Source organism: Elephantulus edwardii, unplaced genomic scaffold (genome assembly GCF_000299155.1).
Source record: "Elephantulus edwardii isolate Elephantulus edwardi_28Jun2011 unplaced genomic scaffold, EleEdw1.0 scaffold00094, whole genome shotgun sequence".
Taxonomy (NCBI): domain Eukaryota; kingdom Metazoa; phylum Chordata; class Mammalia; order Macroscelidea; family Macroscelididae; genus Elephantulus; species Elephantulus edwardii.
In genome coordinates this window covers 13050012-13075395 of record NW_006399844.1, presented here as the reverse complement: position 1 = coordinate 13075395, position 25384 = coordinate 13050012, and the positions used below count along the sequence as shown (strand labels likewise).

The 25384-nt window shown below is 42.1% G+C and overlaps 1 protein-coding gene across 1 annotated transcript in view; it reads right to left on the bottom strand.

Annotated features, from left to right (window-relative positions):
- RAP1GAP2 (RAP1 GTPase activating protein 2) overlaps positions 1–25384 on the bottom strand; it is a 281330-nt gene that overhangs the window by 33001 nt on the left and 222945 nt on the right. Inside the window, exons 11-14 of the mRNA XM_006891040.1 lie at positions 24740–24823; positions 8948–9048; positions 3926–4055; positions 1643–1798 (exon numbers count right to left, since the gene is read on the bottom strand). Coding sequence (XP_006891102.1) covers positions 1643–1798; positions 3926–4055; positions 8948–9048; positions 24740–24823 — 471 coding nt within the window. The remainder of the gene's footprint in view (positions 1–1642; positions 1799–3925; positions 4056–8947; positions 9049–24739; positions 24824–25384) is intronic.

Below are 25384 nucleotides of genomic sequence, written 5' to 3'. Positions count from 1 at the left end.
ATGGTCTCTTTAGGGTATATTCCCAGTAGTGGAATTGCTGGGTCAAATGGTATCTCTATTTGCAACTTTTTGAGAAAGCGCCACATCACTTTCCAGAGTGGTTGCTTGTTTGTGCTTTTGCGCTCAGGGATTCTTCTTCTTCTATCTCTACGTGGTTAACAGAGCCAGTTGACTATCTGAGCTGCCTGGAGGCTGCACTGTACTCTCTGGGTCCCTCATCCCTTCTCAGGATCACAAAGGCCTCAGAAGCTCGTTCTGCTCATCACTTTGTATGTGCCTTGCCCCTAACATAGTGCCTGGCACTGAATGAGAAGATTTCCTTCCACCAACAAATCCATGAATTCATTTAAGCTAGAATTCCCATTTCAGTCAAAAACAGGTGAATCTGTAATCTTCAAGGAAATCTCCAAATCAGGGTCTCTCAAACTTCCAGTTAAAGCTACTTAATGACAAGCACATAGACAGACAAAGAAATTGTTTCCACAGCAAGGACATTTCTTAAAGTCTTATTTGCTTTTTAAAGTCAATTTTAATTTTGTACTCTTGTTTCTTAATATGTCTAGGTCTGTACTGTTATAAAAATTATATAACATCATCTTTTTTCCCCCTATTTAAGTAAAACTGATACTTCATTAGGATGGCCACAAGATGCTGTGGCTTTGCAGACCCCAACAGAAGCAGCATGGCCTAAAATCACACAAGAAACACATCCAGGCCTCATTGTTTCCCATTAGCAATGAAAAGCTCATTTTCCCTGTTACACGAGGGCTCCTATCATTTGAGTGAGCAGGGAGCTATGGCCTCCCTTCCTGGAAAAGGAAAAGTAGCAAATGTTTTATACATAAAAAAGTCCTCCTAATATTTCCATTAAAAACTTGACCTTGGCCTATCTACCACAAGTCCCACATTCCCCTAGTCCTACTATGCTTTATACAGATAAACCGTTACTCAGGAGGTTGGAACTGTTCAATGTGGAGAAGGGGAGTTAGTTAGCAATACAGCCATCAGGAGCAGACAAGGTACTGGCTGCAGAGGACAACAGCCTTTGTCTCGCCTTCACTATAGAGGATTTTGAGCCAATCTTGCTCATTACCTATTGGTCAGAATGCTTACTTGGAACCAGATGCGTGAATAACCTCTCTCCCTGGAAGTCTTCAGAATGAAGATTGAGGATTTGTTCAGAATGGCTAGGTCAGAGCAAATCTACCCAATGCCAGAGTCTATCAAGGATCCTACTCATCCTTCACATTATCAACATTTCTCTCTTTATTTGCTGCTACTTTTCTTCCTAATAATCCTCTCTACCTAGTTTCTCTTTCTCTCTTCCAGCTCTGTATTACTCCAGTGACGACACTGTCAGGTTCTAAATAGGGCACCAGGACTTTTCAATCCTTTAGTTGGATGAGGGAAGCTCGCAAGACAGATGAGAGGACCAGGTGCTCTCCACCAAATCCCAATTCCCAGAAACCTGAGGATGTGCAGAAAAATCTATCCTATTATTCTAAGCTTAACACTAAGGTTAGCAACACCATTTTGGAGAATGGTCTGACGAGTTGCTGATAGCAACTTTTATACTGTCCAATCAATAAAGCAAGATGAAGTGTCTAGGCCCACCATGTCCTCCTACCAGGCATTTCCTTACCTTGTAGGAGGGGGTCTCTGTGCCTGGGTTCTCAGCTTGCACAACAATGTAGGCATGTAAGAAATTGGACGCAATCATATCTGGGACAAACGGTGTGTTCTCTTCTTGGAATATGATTGCCACAATGTCATTCCCAATGTGTCTCTTTCTCTGGAGCTAAATGGAAAGAAAGTGTTCAGATGTTACAAAGTCAGATGAAAGTAGAATAGACCTGTACAAGAAATTCTTCCTTATTTATCTTTACACATCAAGCCTGGGATTCAGATACTTATATCTCTAGGGGAGTTCTACTTTCAGTCTTTAAAAATCACATTTAAAAGGAAAAAGGCAAGATGCTCAGTTGCTGCCCAGAGGCTGAGAAACATCTTCCTGGACTCAGGGTTCAGGAAGAGTATTTATAAAGTAAGACCAGCTCTTGCTTGATGGAGCCTGTAACTGATCCAAGAAAGACACAAACACAGGTGGAGCCACCTGAGAACATGAACAAAGCCCCCAGCCCGGTCAGCAGCTGCACATGCAGAGCCCGACAGCCAGGGGGCTTCATATGGTAACCCAGAAAGGCTTCCTGGGAAGGGAGCGCAGGGCTTGATACAGGCGCAGATTAACAAAAGTGATGGACAAACCATTCAACCAGACTGGAGAAGAACCAAGTTTAGAGCAGATGGGCCAACCGGCTTGGAGGAGAGAGAAACCTCACCCTAATCCAAAATCCCAAACTGTTACAGGATCTCTCACATGTAACCCAAATCACCAAACACCCACTGTGTGTCAGGAGTCAGTCCACTGGTCCAGGTTCTTCACATGCATGATTTCAAATGGTGAGCCCCTTCTGCATATCAAGTTCTGGCCTGGATTTATCTACACATCTGCCCCTTTATTAAGTGTCTACTGGATGCAAGCACTATGCTAGGCCTTTCGCATGGAGTTTCTTAACAATAAGCACCCACAACACACTCAGCACCATGCTGGGTATTTTTACACAAATTTCCTCATTTATTCCACATATATCCTCTCATTTCTTAGAAAGAGAAAATGGGTATCTATTAAGTCCTGGTCAAAAGGGATGAGATTTCACAAGCCTCATTCTCAGTCTAGCGCAGGGGGTATAAGAAGCTATGAGGTACCAGAGACACCCAGGATGAAGTACTGAGAGAAAACTTACTTTGGATACAAAAGGAATTCCACTCTCATTATTTCTAGAACATTCCATCATTATTTTATCATCAAATCAAGTCTTATTTGACAATTCCTTTTTATGGTGAGAAACCAAGCATTAACCACGTTTATAATTTTACCTCTCTGCTTCCCCCTATCTCTCTGTTCAGAAGCAAATGGGTCAGACTTTGGGCAAAAAGAAAACAGTGGAAGTAGACATTCATTCAGGTTTACTGGTTGGGATGAAGGCTGAATACCTGCCCACAGATAGACATAGTGAAGCTGAGGCTGGAAGACCAGAAAGTTAGAGGGCGTGGGGGTTGGGAGAAGGCAGTTTTACAACCAGTTTTACATACTTGGGCAGGACAATCACAAAAAATAACTCATTGCCCTCGAGTTGGCACCAACTCATAGCTGACTCTCCAGCAGGTTTTCCGAGACTCTAAACTGCATGGAAGGAGGCTGCCCATCTTTCTCCTGGGGAACAGTTGATGGATCGGAACTGCCTGAGAGGTGTGGCCTTTGGTTTAGCAGCACAGCTCCCTACAGACCACACCCGGCTCATGGTCTAGATATGAGTGGCTGTATGTAGAAAGCCCACCACAGCCACAGACACCATACTAAACACTGTACTCAGAGCCTTACATAATCCTCCAGCAAACCTCTGAAGAAAGTGATGTTGTCCCTATTTTAAAGACAGAAAATGAAGCCCTAAGATTAAATTACTTTCTCAGAGTAATACAAGGCAAAATGATATTCAGGCCCCCATCTGTAACAGACCCCGTTACATACTCTTAACCATCAACCTGTAAGACCAGGACACTTGACTTCTGCTTTTAGCTCTGTACCTCCATTAACTGTAAAATCTAAAGTCTTTTCATTAGCCCAAACTGCAGACTCCTTATGGGTCAAGGTGGGAATGACTAGAACTCCGCACTGCCTCCCACATAGGGACATGGCTGCACAGACTTAGAGAAACAGGTGAATAAACGCAGGTTTTGAAGATACCACAAAGCTGAAAATAGATTCTGGAAACGGGGAGGAGACCCAAGTCCCTTGGCAGGTCAGAAGAAGCATGCCTTCACCTCACACGCCCCAGACTCCCAAAGCCCTCCCTAGCCAGGTTACCTGCTGGGCATCGCCTTCAGTGAAGGGCAGCTTTGTGGAGACGTGAAACATGATCTCCCTGTCCCGGAATACGGTGTACACTGATTCCACCCCTGTCTGTCCGTGGGTCACATCCAGGCCTCCTCGGAAACTGTGGAACAGGGGAGGAGTCAGGAGAGAGAGAGTGAGGGGAAGGGGTGCCTTGTTAGCTTCCCAAAGTACATGAACTAGGAACCAGAAGACAGGGAAGCACTCAGGGCAAAGGGGGGAGCAGGGAGATTTGCTCCTCCGAACAGACTTGCCCCAAACCATAAATCTGTTATTTAAAAGACAAAGACAGTCACTTCACACCCACTATGATACCTATTAAAAAAAAATAGAACACAAGTGTTGGCAAGAATGTGGGGAAATGTGAACCCGCCTACACTGCTGGCGGGAATAGAAAATGGTGCCGTCTCTGTAGCAGTTTGGCAGCTCCTCAAAAAGTGAAACACAGAATTACCATATGACCCGGCAACCACACTTCCAGGTATAAATCAAAAGAATGAAAAACAGGGACTCAAACAAATAAGGTACACACACACTCCGTACTGAAGGGCATGGTTAGGTGTCACACAAAGACTAGGTTGTTACATAAAAATGGATGGTGAAAAATGCAGGATGACCATGCCAGATCAGAAGGCAGAAGATAACTATCATTACAGACTGCCATGTTACTTCAGACTACTAATCACTGAGGATCGTGGCACAGCCAAATCCATATGCATTCTTTCCCATGACGGCCAGCATTACACTTCAGCATTCATTACAGTCAGATGTATATCATCATACACAAAATAGTTGAATAGTGGAATTTTTACTAATGTCACAATGGGAAATTTCAGTTAACAAAACAGTCAATAGATATGAGGAGGGAGTAGATACATGCATGTGTTCACAGCAGCACTATTCATAACCGACCAAAAGGTGCAAATATCCCAGGAGGTCACCAGGAGAAGAGTGGAGAAGTGAAATGTGGCATATCCATACAATGGAATATTCTTTGGTCATAAAAAAGAATGAAGTACTAATATATACTACAATGAGGCTGAACCTAAAAAATACTATGATATGTCAAAGAAGCCAGACACAAAAGTTCACATACTACCTGGCTTTAGTTTTATGAAGTATCTGTTGTTACATTTTACTGAGTTGGAACTGACTCATAGCTGATGCTCTGGTGGGTTTTCAGAGGCTGTTAATTATACAGGAGATAACCCATCTTTCTCTCTCTTAGTAACTGGTGGATTTGAACTGCGTGCCCATGGGCTGGCAGTGCACCAGGCCACCAGAGCTCCCCATGAAACATCTAGAACAGGCAAATCCTTAGAAAAAGAAAGCCGATTGTAGGTTTCTAGGCATTGGGGAAGAGGGAGACTGGGACTGATGAAATCAATAGATACACGGTTTCCTTTTGGAGTGATGACAAGCGTTTGGAACTGGATAGCAGTAACAGTTGTATAACATTGGAAATGCCTCTTGTACCAGCGTTTAAAATTGGTGTTTGTGTGTAAACAGAGTAGTCCACTCTGGAGCTTGTATTTGGAAATGCTGCCTTTCCAAACTGCAGTTCCTGTAACATTGAAATGAATCTGATGATGTACCCTAAGGATAGCATTCCTTGTCTCTAAGGTTTAACAGGTGTTGCTGTTGTTAAGTGCCGTCGAGTCGCAGGCAACTCATAGCGACTCTATGAAGGAGAGTCCTCGATGCTTGGGTACCTTTCATCCTCTCTCCAGGTTCATAGGGTTTTCAGAGGCAAGCTATTATGGAAGTGGATGCCACTCTTCCTTCTAATTAACAGGTGTAGGATGCCACAATCTATTCCTAAACAGTCTTTCATTTCAGTCAAACAAATGCAAGATGTGATCACTTGTGTCTGAGGGGTCTTGATGTGTTGCATTATTTATGGTCTTCACAATGGATGCCAACAGGTTACCAGAAAAACCTGTCTTGCTGCCATCCTGGGAACTACCTTAGGATAAACTGAATGGCATGTCCCTTTGACCAGTCATGGGATCCACTTAACTTTTTCATCTACTCCTGCCAAATTCTCACTTCTAGATAACCCACATTTAACTCCCCTGATTGTCTTCCAGCCAATTGTGAATTTTGCAACTTTTGTTCCTGCTACAACAGTACAAAAATGTACCCTCTTCATCGTCCAGTGGAGTGGACATTTTCACTGTAGGACAAGAGATCACCTTTATCTCTTAACAAATCTCTTTAGCTTTTAGTAGACTCCATGATATTACTCTGTGACACCCTGAAAAGTACAATTTCCAGTGGTCCATTTCACGTTGCATGAATTTCACTTTGATTTTAAAAATTAAGAAATCAGTAAGTTGGGTAAAAGGAAAGACAAAACACAGTAAGAGAGTGATCAGACATTGGAGTTAAGTACGGTAACCAATTACACTAATCAATGGTAATTAACGTTATAAAACAAAGTCTATAAATGACTGCATGAAAAACCAGTATGATTTGTAAACCTCTACTCAAGTAAAAACAAGAGAGAAAGGTAAAGATAGAACCACTACTTCAAGTCTTGGCTGTGTGAGGTAAAGATAGAACCACTACTTCAAGTCTCGGCTGTGTGCCACCCCCCAGGATGGTTGTGTGGGATGGGTGGCCACCTCACATCTGCCACAGGAAGTGCCCGGGCTGGGTAAGAGCAGCCCCTCAGGCTGGGAGCAGACAGAGGTCGTCACTGTCTGCAAGGACAAGACCCAGCCCTCAGGCCAGAGCCATGACAATAGGTAAAGATGGTGGTGAGCAGCCAGTGAAGATCTGGATCCAGCAACAAGGTATCTAATACTTGACTTCTACACAGTGAGCCCCAGTGTGGAGGCTAACCATGACAGCCCCGGCTGGGGGACAGGGAGAGTCCAGGTAGACTCTTCTCTAAAGGCACGAAAGAAAAGCACTAAGAAACATGATGGCCTTTCAAGTTCTTCCATCTTAGAGGGGGAAAAAGTGGTAACTGTAAGTCCTATTTCTCAGCAGATGGAGAAGGATGCAGGCTCCTTTAAGACAGTGAGGTAGAATGGACTCTGAGGTCAGTCGCCTCAGCATGGCTGGGGACTAGAGCCTGCACTCCAAGTGCCAGACCTGTGTCTGCCACTATATCAGCTCACGACTCTGGAGCTCTCACTTCCTAAAGCCTCACTTTCCTTTCTCAGTAAAAGAACGATTACATGATTTCTGGGGCTGTCCTTGGCTCTCACATACCACATTTCATCTAATATCCACACAGCTTCACATTCTAACATCTCTAAAATCAGTTTCTGTAGAGTCAGTCCTGACTCATGGAGACTCAGTGTGTTGTCCAAGTAGAATTGTTCTGTAGGATGTGGGATGTGGATTGTGAAGGGCTAATTTTTCACAGACGATCACTTGACCTGAGGTCTTGGGGGAATCTCAAACCTCCAACCTTTCAATTAGCAGTCAACTAAGCAAATCACTTGAACTGCCTGGGGATTCCAACAGCGTTATAAAGTCAGCAAAAAACAAAGGAAAAATAAGCAACCACTTCAAACTCAATGAGGTCAAATCAGAATCGAATCAGAACCAATTGAGAGCTGACCCTTCAGTGGGTTTCTGAGACTATACATTGCCCAGCAGGAGATGGCTCATTTTTCTCCCTCAGAGCAGCTGGGGGATTTGAACTGCCAGAGAGACGCTGCTTTTGAGTCTGCAACACAGCTCCCTACAGGCTATGCCAGTATAATAACAAAAACAACTCCGAGTGAGCACTGTGTGTAGCACTACCTTACATGCTTCTCATACATCATTTCATTTAATCCTCCAAATCCCTATGGGACTGGTACTATATTTCATTTCCTTTTTTACAGATGAAGAAATTGAATCTTGCAAAGGTTAAACCTCTGGTCCAAAGTCACAGAGCTACTGCCAAAGGGGCTCTTTAGAGTAGTGAGAGAAGATCTTCACCCTGAAACCCACAGCGTCCCTTTTCAGCAGGAAGTAGCTAAGAGAATACGCCATCCCCTTTTCCTTATGACTCAGGGTGAAGTCTCTCTCAGGGAGGAGTGATAGGGAATGGCAAAGGACACACTGACAAAGAAGATTAATCAGAACTGGCTTTGACAAGCACTGGCATTTGGACAAGAACAAACTGGGAGGAGGGTAGAGAGAATAGTGCAACAATGAATGAATGGAAACCCAAAATCTCTGTAAATGTTTATGAAAATTAATAAAATATAGAAAAGAAAAAAAAAACAAAGTCACAGAGCTAATAAGTAGCTGAGCTGGGATTTTAATCTATTTGTGACTAGCTGCAGACAGTAGTGATGACTTAGAATGGAGAAGGGAGGAAGTCATTTCTTGAGCATATACTATATACCAGGCTCTGTCACACATGATATTGGGAGATTCTGTTAATCTGGCTGCTGGTCTCTGGAACTCTGGTCAACTTCAGCTGTGTGCTAGTCCCCAGGTTGGCCGGGTCTGAAGGTTCTTCCCAAATCCTGCCTTTGCCAAAGAAAATCAAGGGCTACACTTTTTCTGAGAAAATGCCTCAACAGTCAACCATTCTATCTGTTCAGAGAACCACAGACTATTTTAAGAATTCCAGTGTGTAGGAATACGGTATTTAACCAACTCATAATTAACCACTCTTTGTGTGTTACCTAAAATTTCACAAGACCACTTTTCCCCTAATGCCTGGGAGGTGAGTGGTAAGACAAGAGGATGCATTTCAGTCTCAGTCTGAGCAAAATGGATGTTAAAAGGCCAGTCTGTAACAGAGTAAAGTCAATGGTAATGCCTTTCTGATAATCTGCCATTCTGGGTTATCCCTGTACCATCTTTCCCTGAGGAATGCAGGTAAAGGAATATTTATCACATGCTAAAGAAAAAAAATCCCATTCGTTTGTCTGGATTGTTAAATCTCAGCCACTCTCTCTGAGATTGAGCCGCACACCCCCTCACCCTTACTCTAGGACCTCACCAATGGACCTGGAGTTATTCTTGGCTGAAACTTACCCTTTAAAGTCCTGCAGCGTGATTGTATCTCCCAGTAGGTCCAAGAACTCCTTGAAAGCTGGGCTCTCCTCATTGTTCCCAAACAGCTCCTCCTCCAGTGTCTGGAAGAGAAATAGAAACAAGGACAGTAGGAAGAAAAAGCCTTACTGACACCAAGGGAATGATAACATTTTCCAGATATCCCATACTTTCTCCTCATCTTCCAATGTGTTTGCTCTCCCGAAGCTCGGCCCTGCTCTGCAGGGACCACTAAAGGAGCCTGTCTCCAGAGCTCAATGTCCAGGGAAAGATAATAAGGTCTTCTACTTGAGCAAAAGCTGATGGTCAGTAAGCTGAGACAATGAGTTCTTTGACTTGATACCAACGGTTAACTTGATTCCCAACAAAGAACCAGTACCTAGAATGTATATAAAAAATGCTCAAAGCTCAATAGTAGTAAAAAATGTACTGAGATACCACATTATACTCACTATGATAGTTACACTCAAAAAGAAAGACAGTAATAAGTGTTGGCAAGGAAGTGGAAGAACTGAAACCCTCATAAATGGCTAGGGAGAAAGTGATATGGTAGAGCCACCTGAGAAAATGGGCTGGCACTTCCTCACAAGATGAAGCAAAGAGTGAACATGTTCTGACTCAGAGTGACCCTATTCATGCACAAGAGAATGAAGGAGCACGTGGTCTTGCAACATCTTCAAAATCACGGCGACATCTGAGTCCAGGTGACTTCAGCAGCTCCACTCCTGGGTAAACACCCGAAGGAATGAAAATATAGGTCAATGTAAAACTTGCATGTGAACATACACAGAAACATTATTAGTAATAACAAAAAGTTGGAAATAATCCAAATATCCAACTGACAAATGAAGAAATAGAATGTGGCAAATTCATACATTGATAGTATTTGACAATCTAAAAAAGGAAGTATTGATACGAGCTACAATACAGATGAACTCTGAAGACATGATGGTAAGTAAAGGAAGTCAGTCATGAAAGACTACATAAGATTCCAGTTATATTAACGTCAAGAACAGGCAAATCTATAAAGACAGAAAGTAGGGTAGTGGTTGCCTAGGACAGGGTAGGGACAGGGGTAGGCTGGAGTGAAGTGGACAGTGACGACAACAGATGTAATTTCCTTTGTGGAGAATTAAATCTATATCAGAGAGCTGGATAATGACTAAGGATGATAAAAGATACGGATGATAAAATTGATGCCTTTCAGTTGTGGTGGTGGAGGAGAGTCTTAAACATATCATGGACTGCCAAGAAAACAAATAGGTCTGTCTTGGAGAAGGTGAAACCAAGTTTTTCCTTGAAGGCAGGATTCTGAAGCTCTGATTCACATACTCTGGGCATGTGGCCAGGAGGGACCAGTCCTTGGAAAAGGACATCATGTTCGGAAGGATGGAGGGACAGCTCAGGAGAGGAAAATCCCAATGAGATTTATACAGTAACTAGGGTAAGGAGGGTCAGTGTATCGGAGTCAGTGAGACTGGCTCAGGATAGGGTAGACTTCAGAGCTATTGTACATGGGGTCACTATGAGGCACAAGAGACTTGACGGGACATAACAACAACAACAGAAATGACTGTAAATATGCCTGCTATTATAAATATACTAAAAGCCATCTAATTACATACTTTACATGTATGAACTGGATGATATGTAAATTATATCTCAACAATGTTGTTAGCAAATAATAAAACATTCAACTGTTAAATCCAAGAACATCATCAAAGTATAATAGGTATTTCACCCAAAAGAATATATAGATGATAAAAAGACATACACAAAGAGATCTCTTATCATTAGCTATTAGAGAAATCAAATTAGAAGTACAATGAGATAAATCACACACTGGTCTGAATGGTCAGAATTTATTTTCAAAAATAGCAACAGTGCCAAGTGCTAGTGAGGATGTGGATTAACTACATCACTTGCACGGTGATGAGAGGAATGTAATGGCACAATCACTCCAGAATATAGCTTGACAACTGCTTTTGAAACTGCACTTCTATGACCCCATAAGTGTGCTCTTAAGCACTGATCTCAGAGAAATAAAAACTTATGTTTTCATAAAAACCTGGGCAGAGATATTTATAGTGGCTTTATTCCAATGTTTGACACTAGTCAAACTCTAGAAAGAACCCCCATAACCTTCAACGCATGCCTGACTAAGCAACCAGTCGTGTGTGTGCCATAAAATATTACTCAGCAATGAAAAAGAGCCAGCTATCAATACACACATCAGTGAATCTCCAGGAAAGTACATTAAGTTATATCCTATATGTTTTCATCTATAAAATATTTTTCAATGATACAATTTTAGAAACTGGGGAACAGATTGGTGATTGTCAGAGGTTAGGGGCTGTGGAGGGGTGATGAAAGTATGAAGGCAAGTGGAGGATAGTTATAAAAGGTGAACACAGGGAGCGAGCCTTGCCATAAATAAAATTGTCCTATATTTTGACTATGAAATATATGCAGGGAATATATTATATACAACTGAATACCCCTATTTAGGGAACTCTGGTGGTCTAATGGTAAGGAGCAACACTGCCTACCCAAAGGCACATGGTTCAAATTCACCATGTGCTCCATGGGACAATCTCCTCCTGTGCAATTTACTGACACTACTGAATACCTGCTGGAGGGTCAGCCAGGGGTAGGTTCTAACTCAGTGGTACATAACAAGAAAAATTACACATACCAACATGACTCATTGCTGCCAAGTTGATTCTGACTCACAGCTGACTGTCAATGAAGTCTCTGAGGCTGTAAATCACCCGGGAGGAGATAGTGAAGCTTTCACCTGTGGACTGGCTGGCAGACTTGAGCCGCTAGGGAGGCATGGCATTTGGGTTAGCAGTGCAACTCTCTACAGAGTGGGCCATGAGAGCTCCTTATACACAAATGAGTTCATGTTAAGACTGAAGAAATCTGAATATTAATGTCAGTCAGCTGGTTGTAACATTATACAAGAATTCTGCAAGATGCTGTGGTTAAGTGCCATTGAGTCAGCTAAGACTCACAGCAACCTTATGAACAGTGGATCTAAACCCTGTCCTCTCCTGACCATCTCTGACATACTCAACCCCACTCTTTTCCCCTCCTTTTACACAGTTTTCTTCCTCATCTATTTCAATGCAGTATATATTATTTATCCCATCTTTCTCAGTCTCCCCTCAACCCCAATGTGAAGTCCTGTTTTACAACAGTGGCACTACGCAGTATTTGTCCTTTTGTGACTGAGATATTTCACTCAGTATAATGTCCTCCAGGCTCACCCATTTTGAATAATAGTGCATGAGTTCCTTGTTTTTCAATGCAGCATAGTATTCCACTGTGTGAATATACCACAGCTTCTCTATCCATTCGTTTGTTGATGGGCCCTTATGTTGTTTCCAACTCTTTGCTATTATGCACAAAGTCACAATAAACATGGGTGTGCATATATGTGCTTGGGTGGCAGTTATAGTTTCTTTGGGGTATATTCACAGTAGTGGAATTGCTGGGTCAAATGCTATTTCTATTTCCAACTTTCTGAGAAAGCACCATACTGCATTCCATAGTGGTTGCACCATTTTACACTTCCACGAACAGTGAATAAGGGTTTCAGTTTCTCCACAACCTCGTCAGCATTTGTTGTTTGCTGTTCTGTTAAGTTCTGCTATTCTGACTGGGGTGAGATGATATCTCACAACTGTTTTTCAAGCTCACTCTTAAGAGCCACTATGTCAATTCATTTCATTGAAGGTATTCCTCTCCTTCCTTAACCCTCCCCCTTCCAAACATGATGTCCTTTTCCAGGGACTGGCCCTTCCTAATAATATACTCAAAGTATCTGAGACAGTTTCACCATCCTTGCCTTCAAGGATCATCCTGGCTGCACCTTTTTCAAGATATATTTGTTTTGTCTTTTTGGCAGGCCACAGGATGACAGCAATTCTTCACCTATCCTCCTTATTCATTATCCAACTTTCAGCTGTACAGCAAATAACTGAAAAGATTATGGTTTGGATCAAGTGCATCCTAATCTTCAAATTGACATCATTGCTCATCAGCACTTTGGAGAGGTCCCTGAAAGCAGACTTTCCCAGTGCAATATGCATCTTTTGATTTCCTGGTTGCTGGTGCCAAAGATGTTGATTGTGGATCCATGCCAAGAATAGAGTTACTGATGATTTTTATCTCTTGTCCATCTATCAAGATGTTGCTTCTTGGCCTTGTGGCGAAGATTTTTGTTTTCTTGACACTGAGACAGAACCCATATTGAAAGCTGTAGTCTTTGATCCTCTAAAGCAAATGTTTCAAGTACAGGTCACAGTCAGCTAGTGAGTAAGCAAGACTTGGAGGCCTCTCTGCCTGCCTGAGAATGTTATCCTTACCCAGGAGTCCCAAGAAGAGCCGGCCAGTAAGTGGGCAATATTCAAAGGGCTGCCTGTATGTGTCATCTCTGTTCAGGGCTTCTGGCCACAGCCAGCCAGCAAGCAGGCACAGACCAAAGGTCTACCTACCTGTGTGCATGTACCACCCTCACCCAGGGGTCCTGGACAGAGCTAGCCAGCAAGTCCGAAAGGCCCAAAGATCTACCTGCCTGCATGAGCCATCCTTGCCAGGGATCCTGGTCAGAGCAAGCGAGCAAGAGCACATACAAGGACCTATATCTGTACTCTGCTTATTTTTATGATTTGCTATTAGAGATATAACACTTATCTGGCATTTGTTGTATTGGGCAGAGATTTGCACATTACTGGTTACTTTACAGTTTAGGTGTGTACATGCTTGACTATTTATCATTTGCTACTAAGAGTACGGCTCTTGTCTGTCAGTTGCTGTGCTAAGATGACTCGCAGGTTGCTGTGATGTTAGAAGTTATGCCGCCAGTGTTCTCAGGTACCAACAGGATCAGCTCAGCCATAGCAGAAAGGTTCCAGTGGAGCTTCCAGATTTAAGACGGACTCTGAAGCAGGACTGGTCATTCACTCCTGAAATAACAGGGCTTTATAGGGTTATGAACAATAGAAGGATACTGTTGGATACACTAGAAGTGGTGCCCTAAGATTGGAATGTCATAATGAGGAGAAACAGCTACAACATCTACTAATAATTAGAACACAGAATATACAAAGTGTGAATACAGAAAAACTGAAAGTTGTCAAAAATGAAGTGAAATGCATAAAGATTGACATCGTAGGTATTAGTGAGTAGAGATGGACTTGCATTGGCCACTCTGAATCAGACAGTCATAAGATCTATTATAATGAGAATGAAAAATTGAGGAAAGATGGTGTTGCAATCACAGCCAAAAATACCAGATCAAACTTCATCCTGACGTACAATGCTGTGCAAGATAGTACTACTGAGAAAAACTGGATGAAGGGTACACTGGATCCCTGAATGATTTCTTACAACTACATAAGAACCTACAATTATCTCATCGAAAACATCTAACTGGGGAGTGAGGAGACAGAGTTGAAAGGGGCAGCAAGCTCTGTAGTGACGGGTTTAAAACACTGGCCCACCTGGCCTAACCTACAGGTCCCGGCCCCAGTGGCAGGCTCCAGAAATGGCTGCCAGCTCCCCAAACATCCACGGACCACTTTCCGTGGTGACAGACGACATAGAGGCACTCCGATCTGCCTGATTACTTCAAGGAGAAGAGCTCCAACAAGTGATTCTTTAATACCTCCCTGTTAGGTTCCATGAAATTAACTCTGACTCAGTGACTCTCTGCACAAGAAAACAAAAACTCTTTCCAATTCTGAACCACGCTCACAATCTCTGCTGAATGCGAATGGAGTGCTGCAGTTACCATGTTAACCCATCTCACTGAAGGCTTTCTTCTCCACTGTTGACTCCCCACTTTTCCCAGCATGACAGCCTTTCCCAGGAACCGGCCTTTCCTGATAACATGTTCAAAGTATGTGAGCTGAGGTCTCGCCATCCCTCCTCTCAGGAGCACTTCAGTGGCACTTCAGGAAGCAGACCTGGCCATCTACTTCTGAAATAATGAGTCCTTTTAAAGCCTATGAATAGCAACTGAACATTGCCCAGTATAGAGCTGGGAGATGAGGTCCTTGGGTTAGAAGGTACTCAAAATGCCACTGAGGAAGAGCTGCCTGCTCAAAGTAGATTCTTCCTTAATGATATGGTTTCAGACAACAAAGGACCTTCGTTTATCAGTGCGGCATGACTCAAAATGAAGAGAAACAACTGCAAACATTCATTAGTGACGGGAATGTGCAATGTACAAAGCATGAATCTAGGAATATTAAGGTTGTCAAAACATAAATGAAATGCACAAAGGTCGATATCGTAGGTACTGTTGTGGCTAGGTGTTGTCAAGTTGGCTATAACTCATGGCAACTCTATGAACAGATCAAAACAGCATTTGGTTAGCTGAAATGGACTGGTACCACTGGTCATTGTGAATCTGACGAGCAATGGCAAAGTGAAGAGGAATGGTATCACATTCATTTAAAAGAAAAGAAAAAATTTCAAGAATCTAGGGAGCTCTGATGGCCTAGTGGCAAGAAGCTGCATTGTAATCCCAGGGGCACACAGTTCAAGACCACCAGCTGCTCCACTTGAGAAGGCTAGGCAATCTCCTCCCATGTGATTAACTGCCTCTGAAAACCCACCGGAGGGCTGGCTATGTGTTGGTTCTCACTCAAAAGGTACACAACAACAACATCTTGAAGCACTATGTTGTTGATGATAGGATGATATCCAAACATGTAAAAAAAGACCTATTAACACAATTCTTATTTCCATTTCTACACTAAAAACTAAAGCCAAAGATGAAGACATTGAGAATTTCTGCTGTCTGAAATTGATCAGCCATGCAAACAAGATGTATTAATTAATAAATGGTGATTGGAATGGAAAAAATTGGAGACAAAGAAGGACTAATAGTTTGAAAGCATGACTCTGGTGATAGAAATGAGGCCAGAGGCTGCATGACCAAATCCTGGACTACCAGGGACTGTGGAACATCTCCCTAGCTGCTGCTGATATACCAAGAGGGCAGAGAGCAGGTTCCGAGCCTCTCACAGGCAACAGACACCAATTAGATTTCAATAACTTTAATGTGCTTTCATATTTTTTAGAACTTCTTTGTTTTCATGAGAAATAATACTTGGTTTTTCATTTCAGTAACAACATCATGAGGATGGTACAAGACAAAGTTTCACTCAGTTGTTCAAAGGGTCATCAAAAATCCTACTTGACTCAATAAAAATAACTGATTTCTAGTTGACTCCAGACCTGCCCTGTAGGGTTTCCAAGACTGTAAATCTCTACTGAAGAAGACTGCCACATCTTTCTCTCCAGAGCAGCTGGTGGGATTGAACTGGCAATCTTTCTGATGTTCTAAACACTGTGCCACCAGGGCTCCTATAGTTACAGTTGTTGTTGATGATGATGATGTTGTGCAATCACTGTCTAGTCAGAAATGGCTCATAGCTGACCCTCCCGTGGGTTTTCTGAGGCAGTTAATTACCCAGGGGGAGAATGTCCATCCTTCTCCCGAAGTACAGCTGGTGGGTTGGCAATGTGTGTTCTTGGGATTTCAGTGCAGCTTCTTACAACCAGGTCACCAGAGCTTCCTAGGTACAGTTGTTGTTGTTGTGTACCACAGAGTCAGAACCGACCCATAACTGACCCTGCAGTGGGTTTTCAGAGGCAGTTAATCACATGGGACGAGATTGCCCATTTTCTCCTGTGGAGCAGCTGGTAGATTCAGTGTGCCTTTGGGACTGCAGAGCAGCTTCTTACCACTAGGTGACCAGAATGATACAAAATTTTCTTTATAAAAAAGTGCATGTAAATGGTCTTTAAAAGCATCTTTTTAAATGGAAAATTTTAAGCAGTTAATAGGATAAAGACATATTGGTGACACAGTGGCAGAAGTCTTCCATTCCCTAGCGGAGACTTGAGCTTGATCCTCAGTCAATGCACCACATACACAAGCACCATTCATCTGTCAGTGATGGTCTGTGTGTTGCTAAGATGCTGAACAAGTTTCAGTGGAGCTTCTGGAATAAGACAGACTAGGAAGAAAAGCCAGGCAATGAACTTCTAAATTCAACCAATGAAAAGCCTGTGAATCATAATGGTCTTATTTGCAACCAATCTAAGAATGGCACAGGATCAGACAGGGCAGCATTTGCTTCTGTTTCACCTGGGACCTCCATGAGTCAGGGGCCAGCTCAAGAGCAGATAACATCAGTTAATAGGATATGTGTTTTATCAAGTGGGATGAAAATCATAATAGTGGAATTGGGTAGAATAAAGTACACAATATGTAGCTCTTTCCGCCATCTTTCCATGCGGCCGCAATGGTGCACTCGAATGTCCTGGCTGATGCTCTCAAGAGCATGAACAACACTGAGAAGAGAGGCAAGCACCAGGTTCTTATCAGGCTGTGCTCTGAAGTCATAGTTCAGTTACTGACAGTGAGGATGAAGCATGGCTCCATTGGCAAATATGAAATCACTGATGATCACAGAGCAGAGGACATTGTTGTCAACCTCACAGGCAGCTTAAACAAGTGTGGCGTTATCAGCCCCAGATTTGATATGCAGCTCAAAGATATAGAAAAGTGGCAGGAAAATCTGCTCCCGTCCCATCAGTTTGGTTTCATTGTACTGACAATCTCAACTGGCATCATGGACAATAAGGAAGCAAGATGAAAACACACTAGAGGAAAAACCCTAGGATTCTTTTTCTAGAGATGTAATACACAGTGCAAATAAAAGGCCTCACAAAAAAAGTACATGATATGCAAAGTGCCCTGGTAGCTCAGTGGTTAAGCACTAAGTTGTCAACTAAATGATGCAAGTTCCGAGTGTACTCTGTAAATGTCTTAAATTTTCAGTATAGCAGAGATCAGTAAACTTTATCCCACAGGCCAAGTGTGACCCACTGCCTTTTTTAAAAAAACTAAAATTTTTATTTTTTTTACTGGTTTACTTACAAGGTTCGTATACATTACTTTTTTTTATATTTTAAGGTGGTTTTTTTTGTTTTGTTTTTTAACTTTTTATTTTTTTTTACAGAGGTTTTGGATTTCCATTCATTCATTGCCGCAATTTTCTCCCTGCCCACCCCTCCCCACCAGCTCGCTTCCTTCTCCGAAGAAAGAAAAAAAAAGGAAAAGAAAAAAAAATCCCTTCATTAGTATACAATTCCCACGTCCCTTCCCCCCATCCTCCACCCCAAGTACACTTCTCTATGCAACCTTAATTCTGGATTCCTGTGCTAACCATAATACTCAATCATATATCACTTCTAATCTGTTCTTTCCCTCATCTGTTTCAATACAATATACATAATTTATCCAGTTTTTTCTGTCATACCCCCACCCTGATGTCAGACCCATTCTACAACAGTGGCACCATGCAGTATTTGTCCCTTTGTGACTGAGATATTTCACTCAGCATAATGTCCTCCAGGGTCACCCACTTTGAATAATATTGCATGAGTTTCTTGTTTTTCAATGCTGCGTAGTATTCCATTGTGTGGATATACCACAGCTTCTCTATCCATTCGTTTGTTGATGGGCCCTTAGGCTGCTTCCAACTCTTTGCTATTGTAAACAAAGCTGCAATAAACATGGGTGTGCATATATCTGCTTGGATGGCAGACATGGTCTCTCTGGGGTATATTCCCAGTAATGGGATTGCTGGATCAAATGGTATCTCTATTTGCAGTTTTTTGAGAAAGCGCCACACCGCCTTCCACAATGGTTGCACCATCATACATTCCCACCAACAGTGAATAAGAGTTCCAGTTTCTCCACATCCTCACCAGCATTTGTTGCTTGCTGTTCTGTTATATTTTGCTATTCTTACTGGAGTGAGATGATATCTCATAGTTGTTTTGACGTATACATTATTTTTCATACTGAATCTTTACCATGGTCTTTACCCATCACTCCCTTCAGTCATCAAATTGTACAATCCTACAATTAACCACGCCCCCCACTCCACACCCCCCACCCCTGCCCATCCTCACTCCTCTGTTCCGCCCCCTTGGATCCTCGCACATGTTCTACAATAATGCTCTTATACAACTGTTTGTCCTTACGGGAATGAGTGAGTTTACTTGGCATAATGCTCTCCAATTCCTCCCAAGTTAGGTAGTGATTTATAAAATCATTGCTCCTGCATGCTGCATAGTATTCCATCATATGAATGTACCATAATTTCTCAATCCGTTCAACTGTGGCTGGACATTTGGGCTGTTTCCATGTTCTTGCGATGGTGAATAATGCTGCTATGAACATTAGTTGTATAAGTCTCCATTTGTGCCTCAGTTCTAAATTTGTCAGGGTATATTCCAAGCAGTGGAATGGCTGGGTCATAAGGAATTTCTATGTTCAGCTTTCTGAGGATATGCCAAACTGCTTCCCAGAGTGGTACCACTTTACAATCCCACCAACATTGTGTAAGAGTTCTTATCTTGCCACATCCTCTCCAATATTTATTACTTGCTGTCCTATTAAACTTTACTGCTGCTACTGAAGTGAGATGGTATCTCATTGTGGTTTTGATCTGCACCTGTCTTATTGTCAGTGAGTTTGAGTATTTCTTCATGTGTCTGTTGCCACTGCCTATTTTTGTATGTAAAGTTTTATTGGAATAGAATACTCACTTGCATACGTACATATCATTTAAAGCTTCTTTCAGACTAGCAAGGTAGAACTGAGTGACTGCTATAGACTCCTTGTGGCATACAGGTCTAAAATATTTACTACCTGTCCCTTTACAGAGAAAGTTTGCTGGCACTTGATACAGTATGCTAGAAATGGCATCCCAATTCTGACCAAAAGTCCTTTTCAGCCCTCATTAGCAGGCCCAGGTAAGGGAAAACAGCTTCTCTGAGGTCATCTATATTTCCCACTGGGAAACAATTTAAAGCATATGTTCTGTAGCGTACACCTCTCACCTAGGACCTACACCCATCCTGCAATAGGCAGTGTCATTATTTTTATACTGGCCTTGAACATGGCCACGCATGAAGGGAGGTGGTTTTAATCATCATTGTTTCTGTCTGACACAAAGAAGTTAGATGAGGCATAATATCTGTATCCCAGAATCACCACAGAGCTTTTATTTGAGAAATGTTAATGCTAAATATCTCTCAGCTAGAGGTTATAAAACAATGATCTGCCTTGCTTTTTTAAAAAAAATACTTATCTTCTTGGATTTTTGACCCTAAGTACCAACAGGTACATAGATAACACATAAATTGAGACTCATAGATGAATAGCTATATTCAATGACTATAATTTTGCTGGAATATTGGTTTGTAATCACCTTATGGGAATGGCTGGAGTCCTGGTGGCATAGTACCTAGGTACTCTGGCTGCTCTCAGAAAGATATCTGAAAGTTTGAGTCCATCAATTGTTCCACAGGAAAAAGATATGGCATCTGCACCTATGAATATTTACAGTCTTAGAACCCTATGGGGAAATTCTCCCTCCGTTGGGTTGCTCTGAGCTAAAATCAACTGGACAGCAACAGGTTTGGGTTTGTTGTTGTGTGCCATCAAGTCACTTGTAGCTCATAGCAACCCTGTGTACTACAGCTCTGAACCCTGCTCTATCCTGAGCCAACCTTATCATCTCTGACATACATACCCCCATTATCCCAGACACAGGTTTGGGAAATAATAAATAATACAATATTTTAAAATAATTGGAGTAGCTGCCTTATGGACTGGGTTTAGAAGAGGTTGTGGTACTAAGGATATTAAAACTAATGTTAGATGGATCTTGGCTGAAAGAAGAGAGTACCAGAGGAATGTCTATCTGTGTTTCATTGATTATACAAAGGCATTTGACTGTGTGGATCCTAACAAACTGTGGCTGACTACGAGAAGAATGGGAATCCCAGAACATTTGATAGTGCTTATGCGAAACCTATACTTGGACCAGGAGGCAGTCGTCAGCACAGAGCAAGGAGACACTGCATGGTTTAAACTCAGGAAGGAAGTACACCAGGAATGTACTCTGTCTCCATACTTTTTCCAATCTATATGCAGAACAGATAATCTGGGAGGCTAGGCTGTATGAGGAGGAATGTGGCATCAGGATTGGAGGAAGATTCATAAACAACCTGCGTTATGCTGATGACACAGCTTTGCTTGCTGAAACTGAGGAGGACCTGAAGCGCTTGCTGCAGAAGGTCAAGGACTACAGCTTTCAATATGGATTGAAGCTCAACATCAAGAAAACAAAGATTCTTACCACTGGACCAATTGGCAGCATCATTATGGATGGTGAAGAGACTGAGATTGTTAACAGTTTTAGTTGGCTTGGCTCCATAATCAACATTCTTGGTACCAGGAGACAGGAAATTAAGAGACAAATTGCACTGGGAAAGTCAGACGTCAGGGACCTCTCCAGAGTAATGAAGAGCAACAATGTCAGCTGGAGACTAAGGTACACCTGATCCAGGCCATTGTTTTTGCAATTGCTTGCTATGCATCAGAGAGCTGGACAATGACTAGAGATAGAAAGAGAATTGATGCCTTTGAGCTGTGGTGCTGGAGAAGAGTTTTGAATATACCATGGACTGCTAAAAGAACAAGCAGGTTCTTTCTGGAGCAGGTGAAACCGGGATGCTCCTTGGAGGCAAGGATTTTGAAACTACATCTGACATACTTTGGACATGTTACAGGTGGGATTGGTCCTTAGAGAGGAACATCATGCTCGGGGGCGGGGGGAGGGTGGACAGCACAAGAGAGGAAGACCCTGAATGAGATGGATTGATTCAGTCACTGGGGCAATGGGTGTGGGTGTGTCAGAGACAATAAGATTGGCACAGGATAGAGCAGGGTTCTTGTACACTGGGTCACAGGGGACTCAATGGCACATAACAACAACAACCTAAATAATCTACCTTAAATCAGAAATCATTTGTGTTGTTTTTCAGAGCCTAAACTCTTCACTTAATCCAGGTTTTTAAGTAAGTACATGCTATTTATGTGCTGAAATCTTCAGACAAGAAACTTTGTCATCATCTAGCAAGAAAAGGGATGTTGTCATGAGAGGGAAGATGAAATGAGGTAATTCTCTTAATCTATGCTCAAACACAAACGTCAATTTATTGACATCAGTTTGAACTGACTTAAAGACCCTCCACTGGGTTTCTGAGGCTATAAACCAAAAGATTGTCCATCTTTCTGCCAATGAGCTACTGGTGGGTTCAAACCAGCAAACAAGAGCTGCCTTTGGGTTACCAGCACAACTCCCTACAGACTATGCCACCAAAGCACTTATTGACTCATTCTTTCTACAAAGGTCAGAGGTTCTGGAATCTTCTTTCATAGAACCTAAGTGAGGTAACATCACTATTCTTTGGATGCTAATAACAAATCTTCATGATAGAAGAGTAGCAGGCAAGCCAGCAAAGTTTTGTGATCCAATAGAGGTGGAAAATGCTGAATTCAACAAAGTTTACCTTTGGAGTTCTTGATGTTGTTGTTATTATGTGTCACTGAGTTGCCTGCAACTCATGGTGACCCTAAGTACAACAGCCCTATACTCTGCTCTATCCTGTGGCAATCTTATTGTCTTCAACACACCTACCCCCATTGTCCTAGTCACTGAATCAAATCATCTCATCGAGGGTCTTCCTCTCTTGCGCTGTCCCTCAACCTTTCCAACCATGACATTCCTCTCCAAGGACTGGTCCCTCCTTGCAACATGTCCAAAGTATGTGAGATGAGGCTTCAGAATTCTTGCCTCCAAGGAGAAACCTGGTCTCACCTTTTCTAGGACTAACCTGTTTATTCTCCTAGCAGTCCACGATATAGTCAATACTTTTCTTCAGCAACACAGCTCAAAGGCATCATCAATTCTCCTTCTATCACACCTAGTTGTTGTTTAGCTTTCTCACACATAACAAGTAACTGCAAAGGCCATGGCCTAATTCCAGCACACCTTAGTCTCCAGACTAACATCATTGCTCTTTAGTATTTTGAAGAGGTCTCTGACAGCAGACTTTCCCAAATGCTTAGAACCTATAAAATGTTTCCACATGGGAAAATAGTAGGGTAGTTCCTCAAAAAGCTAAGCATAAAATTGTCCTATGACCTCACAATTCCATTCCTAGACTTGAAAGAAGAGCCTCAAGCAGATATTTATATACCCAGGTTTATAGAAGCGTCATTCATAGTAGTATCATTCACCAAAAAAAGGTGGGAACAACTCAGCAGTCAGCAATAAAAGGATGGATAAACAAAATGTGATACACACACGATGGAATATTACTCAGCCATAAAGAAAAATGAAGTTCTGATACATAAATGAACTCTGAAAACATGCTGAGTGAAAAAAGTCTGACACAAAAGACTATTATTATATGACCTCACTTATACGAAATATCTAAAATAGGCAAAATCAAAAGACCAAAGTTTATTAGCAGTTGCCAGAGATATAGGAAGAAGGGGGAAATGGAGAGATACTGCATTTCTGTTAAAGGTTATGCAAAAGTTGAAAACAGTGGTGATAGCTGGGTAACACAGGGAATATAATTAATGTCCGTGAATAGTATATATAAAAATTATTACATTTGGAAATATTTTGTTAGACATATTTCAGAACAATAAAACAGCTTTTTTTTTTCAATGAAAAGTATTTTTTAAAGGTTTCACGCAAGTTGTTTATTCAGCGTGAATCTCACCAAATCAGTGTCCTATGCTACAACCTTTGAGAAACCTAATTCTAGTCCACTAACTCCAAAGTGCTGTGCTATGTAGATGCTATAACAGACAAAGGACGAGCAGTGGTGTGCTTGAAAGTTTTTTTAAATTGACTCTCAAAAAAAGGAAAATAAAACACCAATGTTTGCTGATAACCGTGGTGTAAATTCTCCTGCCACAGCTTATCCCAATGGTTCCACATGACTCACTAAACACAATCTTTAGGAAGAGATGCACACAATTGACTCCAGTATACGACTGATGTTTAGGAAAGGAAAAGTAAGCTGTCAACTGGAAGAACAGTGGAGGAGGAGGAGAGGGCGGCTTGCATGAATTCATCCCATCTACTTCCTCTGATTTTTCTTACAACCAACAAACATCCCATAAAGAAATGAAGACTGAGGTGGTGTTTGCTAACTGCTCTCAAGTTGACAGGTCAACTCCACCTCATGCCACGACACATATATAACAGAGAGCAACCTCGCCCGATACTGTGTCATCCTCATAGCACCAGCATATTCAAGTGAACCATTAGGACTCTTGTACAAACTCATCTCACCAAGTGTTTTGGTTGCCTTTATTGGTTATTCCACCAAACAGGAAATCTTCCTTTAATAAAGGATCATGCTTGATGACATGTCCAAAGCAAGCAAGTTGGACAGTGATGAGCTGAGAAAACCAGACAGAATCAGAAGACACTATATGAAAAACTCTCCCCCTTTTTTAGAGGATTTGTGGACCTTTCTATGAGGAGTTTTCTACCTTAAAGATTCCGCCACTCCTAGCCTAGGTTTTCATTTCAATGTGCCAGTCATGTTCTGAATGTTTAGATACACTGCCCTATGATTGGGATAGGGAGAAAAACAGTCCTTGATGAGAAGCCATGGAATAAATATAATGACCAGTACAGCCCAAAGGCAGCACGTCTCTGGCAGTTCTAATCCACCAGGAGCTCTGAGGGAGAAAGGCGGGCAGGCTCCTCCTTTACAATTTATAGCCTGGGAAACCCAAGCAAAGGTCAGTATGAGTTAGAACCTGCTCAACCACAGTACATCTGAGTCTACCACACTTACCTGCCTGGCTTTTTGATAAATGACCCCGAACTTGAAAGTGTTGTTGACCTCATGTTCATCATATGACACAATCATTTGGGAGGCCTGGAAGACATGGGAAGAAGAAAAAAAAATCAGACTACTTGTCAACATTTGAAGGTATTTAGGGAGAGAATGTGCCTCCTGATAGAAGAAATACATACGCAGGGAGAGAAAGGGTTGAAAAAGAAGTAAATGTTTAAGATGTTATTCTCGAGGCTTCTTAGTTAGCCATCAGCACCTGGGCTTCTCCCAGTAGTGGTCAAACCCTCGGATCATCCATTCTATTCCATCGCCAGCCACGTCAGTTGGTATAGCCTTGGGCACTCAAGAAGTTCTGCAGAATACAGGGGACTGACTGACCATGATGCTTTAGCTATGGTGTGAAAAGTGAAGTCAGGAACCTACAGTCTAGTAGTGAGCACGACTCCAGCTTTAAGCCCACCTCTAACCGGCAGTGATTCTATACAAATCACAGCTCCCACTCAGACTTCAATCCCTGCATCAGTGGTGTCCCCAGGTGACTAGGGAGTGTGCAGACCACACTGGGCAACACTATTAGAGGGAAAGGTTTTTGTATAAATTATTTTCATATAAAGTTCTTGTGGAGTGTTTCAGCAGAATTTT